The sequence below is a fragment of the Melospiza georgiana genome, chromosome 14 (assembly GCF_028018845.1).
Source record: "Melospiza georgiana isolate bMelGeo1 chromosome 14, bMelGeo1.pri, whole genome shotgun sequence".
In the NCBI taxonomy this organism is placed as follows: domain Eukaryota; kingdom Metazoa; phylum Chordata; class Aves; order Passeriformes; family Passerellidae; genus Melospiza; species Melospiza georgiana.
Window position 1 is genome coordinate 5,728,321 of NC_080443.1, and position 10,102 is coordinate 5,738,422.

Below are 10,102 nucleotides of genomic sequence, written 5' to 3' on the forward strand. Positions count from 1 at the left end.
GGTTTTGTAGGCATTTGAAGACTTTACCTTGTGTTTACTCCTGGACTTTCCTTCCTCCTACATTTACAGATAATTTTATCAGGTTGTGTGATTTTAGATTTATGCACAGAGGTGTACAAAATAGAACTGTTAGTGAAACTCTGCATTTTCACATAACCTCCTTTTCTAGCTCTATGTTCAAATTAAAAAAAAAAAAAAAAGAATGTTCAGCTATTACAAGTCAAAAGCCACAAAAGGAAAGAGGTAAAACAGGTTTTTCCTTCTTGTGACACTATAAAGATGACTCAGAGTAAGTCACTGGTCCTTTCCTGTAGCAAGAATAATCTACTATAATCTAGTAGACTATTATAAATCTGATTTCCAAATTACAGAGTCAGAATTTTGCTTGTCTTTTATTGTAGCATGCATTTAACTAAATGAATTATTCTTCAGATTTCTCAACCATATAGATAAGAAAAATCAGTTCACCAAACTTTGGTTTCACTCAGTAAGGGTTGCAAGTCTGAAGAAATTTGGCACACTCAGGGTATCACTAAAGCTAAGGCATCCTAATTACAAACACAGAGTAGCAAAATGCAGAGTCTAAACCAAATGAAACAAAAATAACAAATGTTTCATATTTTTAACCACATTCAGACAAGATGAAAAACACACCCACTAGTGCTCACTTGAAACCAGTTTATTCTGTTCCAAAAACAGTGCAGTTGGAATCATACACGATCCTGTTAAATTATGTCAGATAGGGGGGTTGTGGTGGGAGAGTTTCTCAGCACATTACAGTATTCATCCTACTGATTTCCATAACCATAGTCTTGAATAAAAGTACAGCACAAGTTCAGTTTCACTTGAAGCATGCAGGAGTTGCAGAGTTTAGGAAAATGGTCTGTCTTTTTTTCCAGGTAAGAAAGTCTCCAGCCATCTGATAAAAGTGGAGGTAGTTGTAAGAGTACACGATAGCAGGTGTGTGACCAGTGCTGTGTGTGACACAGTTAACTTGCTCTGTGTGAAAGCCCAGGAACTGACAGGGAACAGTTCTGCTGTTTGCTGGTAACGTTTCTTTACACAGGCTGCCTGACAGGAGGCCCTGACCCAAACACTATTTGCATGCTTTCATTTTTAAATTTCCAGTAAGGCCTTGAGAGCCAGTGGCTGGCTGGGCAGGCATCCTTCAGGGGCTCAGGGAATCTCCTTTCCAACACTTCTGTGCCAGAGTCTGGACACACTTTAACTCTGGGTGCCTGTGCCCTGTCTCACCTGGCTCCTGTGTTTGCACTCTCCAGTCACAGCAAGTTAAGTGTGTGCAGTGGCTGAAAGCAGAGCTTACAGTGAGCAAGGGGCAACAAAACACTCATGCCAATGAAGCCATTGGGAACCCCACACTGCTCAGGCCTCTTATACTACAAAACTTGAAGTTATAAAATCCCCCTTCTCAGATTTATTTTACAAGTTATTTGTTGGCCTTTTATAATAATAATAAAAAAAAAGTCAAGAAGCGTAAACATTTTCAGATCTTGCATTCTGCCTGCTAACAGCATTTTCCAGGCTATTGTTTGGCAGCCTTACAGTAGAGTATTAATAATCATCCTCTTCATCAGAATCCAACACTTTCCTTCTGTTGAACTGCAATGAAATAGATAAAGTGAGAATTGAAGGGTGATGGTGGATGCAGGCTGGCACAAGCCTTTCCCAGTCCAGGCTGGCCCCAGACTGCTCTGATGGAACCCAGCAGGGCAGGGCAGGGCAGGAGGTGCAAACACAAACTTGCACCCTGAACTGTCCCACCGTGCAATTCTGCTGCTCCACTTTATACAACATTACACTTAGGAAACAAAACTCACCTTCACTGTTGTTTTCTTTTCTGTTTGCTGACTCACTTTTTCAAGAATTTCTATCAAACCTTGTTCTGATACCTAGGAAAATCAAACAAAATGTGGATAAACACACTCTGAGAGTATCAAACTGAATTGCCATTTCCTTCCTACAAAAGATTTTTGATGGAATTATATAGTCTTTGATGGAATTATAATAGGAGCTATTTACAGTTAATTTAACTTGTATCTCTTATAAACATATTTTTGTAGAGTTAATTGGGTTTAAAAATAAATGTATGTGAGAAAGAATTAGGAAACATACTCACCTTTCCAGCTAGCTGTCCAAATCTTGCCATCTGTATAAGATAATTCTCTACTGCTTTTGCTTTGTCTGGTTTCACAAGTGCTAAATTGCTTACTGCAACAAAAACAGGCTCTGTTCATTTGGGGTTAGAACATTCTCCAGGACCTTCACTAGTAACAAAAAAGTGACACATGTCCCTAGGAAACAATCTTCTTCATGCCAGGGTCATGAAATAAACTTTGAAAAAGCCATTTTCATTTATGCCAGGTACAAGGCAGTTACATTTCTTACTTTTAAATATTTGCTCCTCATTAAACAACTTTGACTCTCCATATAATTCCTTCTACTAATTTAAATAAAACCCAAAACATTAACATAATTCAGATACTCATCAGCCTCTCCCTGCTAATCACTGATTAACCAACTGAAAAGCTGCAAGTTTTATCTTCTCAGCAAAAGCAGTATTTTTCTAGTCTGGCCTCTGTACAACACACTTCTGAGGAGTCACCTAGCTGAGTATTTTTTATGAGGAAGTTACTTGGGTACTCACATCTTGCACGAGCTGCTTGATCAAGAACTTGAGCTAAAATAGTATTCCTTATCTCTGCTTCTCTGTAAGGGAAAGTGAGGCACACATTAAAGTGGGATTTCAAACACCTGAAATAACGTGCACAGAACAGCAAAGCACAGGAGATTTTTGATTCCTGGAAGTGCTTCTTGAGGTCACTTCAAACCTCCCATTTACATGATGGCTTGTACAGCATTTCCTGTCCTGGGAATGTCCTTTTCTTATGGACATCTCCCATTTCCCATCACTGAATTACACAGCTGGCAACACCTTCCAAGAAATCAAGGTGGAGTTTCATCCTTACACCTTCTCACTGCTCATGATTACATTTTAAGAGACAAAAGCTGTGCTACCCTTTAGAGCCTGCATTTATCCATGTGGAATTCACTCCATGGTAGAACAGGCACAAGGAATTGTCCATGCAATTCCAAATCCAAACCAAAGCTCATTTGTGTATTTAGAACTTTCACATGGAGACTTCACTAAGTCTCCACGTATTTACAATATTTGATAGAAGTATCTGCAAAACTGCAGCTTTAGTTTATGAAACTTTAGTTAATACAGGCTTGGACTGTGCAGAGTCAGCTCTTCACACACTTGTTTACAATTTTCCCCTTAGCACAAACACTGAACTGTTCCCCCACTGAGCTTCCAGAAAAATAATTTTGCTTCAGCTTTTTAAGTGGAATAGTATCCCAGAAAAATCAAATCAACTGGGAAAGGCTCTTCCCCCTGCAATACCAGCCAAACCCAACCCAAACTCAGCATTGGCCAAAAGCACCAGTTTGGGAGGAGTTCTGGCAGCCTGCAGGACTTGGATGATAAACTCCTCCCAGCCCTGAGGAGCCAAGGTGACAGTGGCAGGGGTGATGCTCCAGAGCACCCTGCTGCATCCCTGCAGCTCAGGAGATCCCTGAACTCACACAGGGGCCAAGGGACATGAGCTGCTGCTGCTTCCTCATCATCTCCCACCCCAGCAGGGCTCAGGCACTGTGGGCATGGCATGGGAGCCACACCTGCAGCAGATCTTTGATCCATCTCAGTTCCTTTGGGGGTGGTTTTCCCAGCAACAAAACAAATGCTTAAAGATGATGAGATGCAAGACCAACATTCAACAGTCTCATTTATACCTCTGCTTTGCTTCCTGTTGTGATGGATCAGCAGAAGGATCCTGAAGGAGGAGATCAGAGCAAATATCACAACCCAGAATCACTCCACACAGGACAGAAAGTTCAAATATTCCAGCAGTGTTGATGGAAGATAAAGCTGCCTGCTAAACCTGCCTGCCCATGGATGAGATCCTGGACATGGGAATCTGCTGCCCCAGCACATAAATGTGCCACCCTCTGCTCTCCTCACAGCCAGTCCTGGCAGCAGTGGGTGAGCAGCTCCTGGGGCTGGGGGCAGGGAGAGCCTTCCCATGGCTGCCCCAGAGCCCAGGAAAGGGCCAGAAGCATTGCAGAGCCATTGGAGTAAGCTAAGGATAGGTAAAATGAAACAGAACACATTCTCAGCTTGGCAGCTGAAATCCCAGAATCACAGAATCATGGAACATTCTGAGCTGGAAGAACCCACAGGGATCATCAAGTCTAACTCCTGAAACCAATGAAAAGTTAATGAGGGGGGTTCTGCAGGAGTTGGTTCCTGCATTAAACACTAATACATATGAAAAACAAAATGGGGCAAATTTCCAAGTCACTATTACTGGTGACTATTTAAAAACAAGTAACAAAAAACCAAAAAACCCTGAATTTTATATGGAATTAACACCTCAGATATTACAGGTAACAATTAAAGTGTGAATGCAGGATGGAAAACCTCACGGACAGGAAATGGGGATGGCTGGAGGTAGAGTTCCTTCACAGGAACACAAAACTGACACTCATATAAATCCATACATGGATGGTATCAGAGGATGGTGTCCAGCTCCTTCCACTGGTGCCCAGCAGAGGACAAGGAGCAATGGCCAGAAACTAAAACACAAGTTTCACTTGAACACGAGGAAGAACTTCTTTCCAGGGAGGGTGGCAGAGCACTGGAGCAGCTCCCCAGGGAGGGAGTGGAGTCTCGTCTCTGGAGACATTCCAAACCCACCTGGACACACTCCTGTGTCAGCTGCTCCAGGTGACCCTGCCCTGCTGGGAGCTGGACTGGATGATTTCCAGCAGAAGTTCCTTACAGCCCGAACAATTCTGTGATTCTGTGATTCAGCTCTGAAAACTGACATGGCTGGGAAGGCAATCCATGGGACAGTGAGTGGTCGGGGGCAGGAACGGTCCTATGCCGAACCTCCCGGGGCAGGAGCGGAGGGAGGCGGCGGGGCCGGGGCTGCGCTCGGCGCCGCTTCCAGCCAAAGCTCGGGCACGGCCGGGCCTCTTCCCGCTTCCCCCGGCCACGCACCCGCCCCTGCTCCTCCCCTCCGGCCCCCGAGAGGCGCCGACAGCGCTGCGGGCGGAGAGGCAGGCGCTGCCTCACCCCGTGCTGGGCCCTGCCCCGATCCCCCCGTGCCCTCACCCCGTGTTCGGCCCTGATCCCCTCGTCCCTTCAGCCCATGCTCGGCCCCAATCCCCCCCCGTCCCCTCACCCCGTGCTCGGCCCCAATCCCCCCCCGTCCCCTCACCCCGTGCTCGGCCCTGATCTCGCCCGTCCCCTCACCCCGTGCTCGGCCCCGATCTCGCCCGTCCCCTCACCCCGTGCTCGGCCCTGATCCCCCCGTCCCCTCACCCCGTGCTCGGCCCTGATCTCGCCCGTCCCCTCACCCCGTGCTCGGCCCCGATCCCCCCCGTCCCCTCACCCCGTGCTCGGCCCTGATCTCGCCCGTCCCCTCACCCCGTGCTCGGCCCTGATCTCGCCCAGCCGCCGCTGCCGCAGCGCCTCCAGCTCCTCGTCCGCCATGGCTGAGGCCGCCCGCTCCAGGCGCTGCCAATCCACCGCCGAACGCTGTCCCGCCCTGCCGCGCCCTCGCCAGGCGAGGCCAATCCACCGCCTATGCCCGAGCCCCCAGAGCAGGACAGGGTCACTGAACAGGGGACGCAGGGACACGTCCGGGAGTGTTTGGGATGTGTCCAGAGAGGGGGACTCCACACCTCTGTGGCAGCTTTGCCACCCGCAGTGTAAAAAGCTTTTCCTCATATTGATGTGGGATCTGTGTTTTAGATCACCGTATTGCTGGGCTCCACTGAACAGAGCCTGGCCCCATATCGTATGGACTGATGAGATCCCTCTCACTCTTCCCCACGCTCACGTGTCACAGTCCCTCCTCATCACAAAGATGCTCCAGACCCTTCCTCATCTTTATGGTCTCTGCTGGACCCTCTCCAGCAGCTCCTTGCCTTTCCTGAGTTGCCGGCGGGAGCGGGACGGGACCAGCCGGGAGTGCGCTGTGTGTGAGGGCACAGCGGGACGGGACCAGCCCGGAGTGCGCTGTGTGTGAGGGCACAGCGGGACGGGACCAGCCCGGAGTGCGCCGTGTGTGAGGGCACAGCGGGACGGGTCCGGAGTGCGCTGTGTGTGAGGGCACAGCGGGACCAGCCCAGAGTGCGCCGTGTGTGAGGGCACAGCGGGACCAGCATGGAGTGCGCTGTGTGTGAGGGCACAGCGGGACGGGACCAGCCCGGAGCGCGCTGTGTGTGAGGGCACAGCGGGACGGCGCCATCCCGGAGTGTGTGAGGGAACAGCGGGACGGGCACGGTCCTGCTGGGCTGCTGGAACACCGAGGCTCTGCCGTGTCCCCTTGTGCCAGTGACTGCTACAAATGTCACCATGGTCTGGTGGCCTGGGCTCTGAGTCTGCCACGGGCCCTCCGATTTCCCCTAAAAAGCAGCCCTGGGGACGCGATTCGGTGGATATCCCACGGGAGCAGCAGGGAATGGCGCTGCCCCCAGCTCTCCTCTGCGTTTCGGGGCTCCCCAAAAGCGCCTCGTTGTGCTGAGCCCCCCGCTCCGCAGCTCGGTCCACAGTCTGCAATGGGGACTAAATCCTGACCTGCAGCCACGGCCCTGTCTCTGGAATCAAATAGAAAAAAAACCACCCACACTCCCCCAAAAAGCTGACAAAGGTACTGGCCTTCATCAGACTAGGTACAAAGACACTTTAAGCGTCAAAACAGCAATGCAACTATTACTGGCACTCTCATTTAATAGCTTCAATCACGTTAAAAAAGGAACTTCCACACCTCAAATTTCAGCCTTTGTTGTTGATTGGTCACACTCTTATTACAGGCTGTAGGTTTTCCATTCGTACTTTAAGATTTAATTTACCTGAAGAAAAACCACAAAAGCTGCTCTGTAAAGATGAATAAGCCACAGCTCCCTTATCACAGGGAAAATAAATATTTTGTTACCAAATATTTCTGGTCTAGTTTTAAACAGTAACAAAATGTGTCAAGTGCTTACTTCTTTAACAACTTTGGCAGCGAATGCAGAAAAAATTAGCGGAGTGGAGTTAATTTATTTATTTTGGATTTTTCTATGTCACACAGGAGCCCATCCGTCCTGTCTGAAACCCTCGCATCCACCCTCGTGTTCTGAGAAGCGTGTTCAGAGCGATTGAAAATCTGGGCTATTTCGGGATCACGTATTGAGCGGTTCAGAAGGTAGGATTTGGTTTGTCCTTCCCCGTGGGCAGCAGAGGGAGCCCTTGTTCTACACAACAGCAGTGGTGCTCATCGTTAAACCAGAAAACCAAACAAAAAATTGTTTGGGTTATTTTTTGGGATTTTTTGTTAGGTGTTTTTTGTTCTGTTTTGATTTTTTTTTTTTTTTTTTGCCGAGCAGTATGTTCTCCCAGATGAAGCTTTAATCTATATCGTACATCTCTGCTGCTGTAAATTCATGCTCCATTATGCCACCATATGCTTGGCCTCGCTCCGAGAAAGCTGCAGTAATCCTAATACTTCATCTCGCTTTATAGACATTTGTGGTGCGGCTTTCACTGCATATTGTTTGCTCACACACTTAAAGGTTATGTCTTAATAAGTTGTTCTGGGTGAGTTTATTAGCAGGGAGCTGGCAGCTGATGAGTTTTTGTGTTTTGAGAAGGTGTCGTAGTTATTGCCAATTACGATGTGAGGCTCAGGGAGCAAAAGAGTTTGTGGTTCATTAAAGAAATCTGGAGGCAACAGTGCTTTAAGTTGTGTGTTGTTTTTGGCTCCTCAGATGCCTGGTTTGTTTTTCAACTGCTCCCAGGTACAGATAATTTCCTCTGCAAACAGGGCAGCTCTAACTGCAAAAGCATGGAAGGATGGACCAAGGCTTTTCAGAGTCAGTTGAACCATTTATTCTGCTCAGACCTTTAGTTGTAATGCAGAAATAGTGGATTCCTGAAAATTCTCAACATTTTTGATATATCCACAGAATTCTGTGTGTCATTCATATTGATGAAGGATGATAAACAGAAAAGAGATGCTTTAAAAAGACTGGTTTTTCTACTTTTTAAACTTATACTCTGTATTATTTAGGAATGTCAGCTGTCAAAAATGCTCAGTATGTATTGGTTTGCAAGTAATAATGCCCTATGTGTAGATTAGTAATTCAGCAGAGTTCTCAGGACTACTTGAGATATGTAAAAATCTCCAGGAGATCACTTTCAATAAGCAGGATCCTCCACAAGTCCTTTGAGACTCAATTTCAAACACTAGAGGGATCAAGAAAAGCTGCTGAATTTCCCCCCAGGTTTTAATCACTATAAATGGTGTCTTTATTTAAGTAATGCTCACATTGACCTCGTTATCACCCTTGGAATGACACCATATTAGAGTCATAACAGAATGCATGAAAAACTCATGAACAAAATGTCTCATTCCTCAAGCAATTGTAAATAAAGCAAAATCTTGATGGTTGTGACTGCACTCTGCAAACTCTGGGTTTGGCACTTCTGCTTGGAAGATACACTGGAAATCCTTGCTTGATGAAATCCTTGCTTAGTCATCTCTGGCCTAAATTAAAAATTTAAAATTATTAACAGAAACATTGCTATAAAAATTGGCAGACATTGCAATGTCTTCAAAAAGAACATTGCAAGATTTTTCCACCTTACAGAAGCTGAAGTAAGATACTATAAGAAAAGTAATATTAAAAAAAAAAGAAAATTGAATTGTATTTGATGAGAAAGAGATTAAGAAAAATTCACAGCAAGAGTAAAAACTACAATCTTCAATAATTAATGGTGGTTTTAAAGCATCTAATTAGTAATTATACAATAACACTGTGCCTGTTTCAAATCCTACTGAAGCCATAGAAGATTTCCCCTTTAATTTCCATTGTCCCACAAACAAACACACCAATGCAGACAAAGATTATTTACATTGCAACACTCTGAATGATGCCTCAGCAGTGGGTTCTAATAAATAAATAAATGTGTCCTGAGAATCATTGTGCCCAGGCTGGATCATGGTTTTACAAAGTGTTGTATGCAATAATAGCAAAATACAGTAGAATGGATTTAGAAATGGAATGATGTCCATGTGTGAAGAGATCTCAGATTATAAAAGACAGGAGTGAGAAAAGGAAAAATATTACTCTTTACAGTTTTATTGACAGACCTTTAAATTACATTTATTTTCAAAGACTAAATAGCAAATGTTTTGTAGGAACATAATCCATATATTGCCATCAGATATGAGGAGCACATTCAGGTGTTTCCTTATGCTATATATATATATATATATATTTAAAGTGGGATACAGAAGCTGTGATTGTATCTTACAGATTTCAGCAGGAACTGAATTGGGGTCTAAGTTCAACCTGCAAACTACTTGAGTTCATAGGTATTTTAACCTGGCTGAAGCCATTAATGGGATTTTTATTGCTATATAGATATATGCTCTGACATCCTAATTTTTTAGAAACATCTGGTTTGAGGTTTTTGTTGCATTAATAAGAAGTAGAACATGAAAGCCTTTGAATTTTTTGGCTAAAATCTTATACTTCAGGTTGTTAATTCTCCTTCTGTGCATTGTCCTTGTCCCATGGGAAGCAGCTGTGTGTAATGAGCTGGAGCACAGCAAAGCAAATGAAACAGGAACTCTGCATTATCAGCACATACATGAAGTGAGAATGGGCTGTGGCTTAAACCAGTTCCTGGTTTTCTTTTGGAATTGTGATATTTTCCTCTGAAAATATTTACTATATTGTTAAATTTCTATAGGATTAAGCACTTAGTCACTTGTTTGTTTGTTTGTTTGGTTAATGAGGAATGTTGACTGTATTGCTTTACTGTCCCTCCTTAAAGACTTTTTTCCCATATTTCAGTTCAGAGTAGGAATTAACTTGAATGGGCCAACTGTAACTGTATGAACAGTTTAGAACCATTGTTTCAGCTGAGCAGGTTCAGCACTGCCTGTAAGAGATCAGAATTGTCTTTTTTCCTTAGCTCTCCTTGCAGCTGGACATTGCTTGTTCTGAAACACGTTTCCCAGCT

At 45.0% G+C, this 10,102-nt stretch overlaps 1 protein-coding gene across 1 annotated transcript; it reads right to left on the reverse strand.

Moving 5' to 3' along the window:
- Positions 1 to 664: 664 nt before the first annotated feature.
- Positions 665 to 5,606, reverse strand: PDCD5 (programmed cell death 5). Its single transcript, XM_058034485.1, has 6 exons — positions 5,513 to 5,606; positions 3,814 to 3,854; positions 2,666 to 2,727; positions 2,138 to 2,229; positions 1,839 to 1,910; positions 665 to 1,620 (listed from the first exon to the last, which is right to left on the reverse strand). The coding sequence occupies exons 1-6, from the start codon at positions 5,576 to 5,578 to the stop codon at positions 1,573 to 1,575; spliced, it is 381 nt and encodes a 126-aa protein (XP_057890468.1). The 5' UTR covers positions 5,579 to 5,606; the 3' UTR covers positions 665 to 1,572.
- Between the last annotated feature and the right edge of the window lie 4,496 nt (positions 5,607 to 10,102).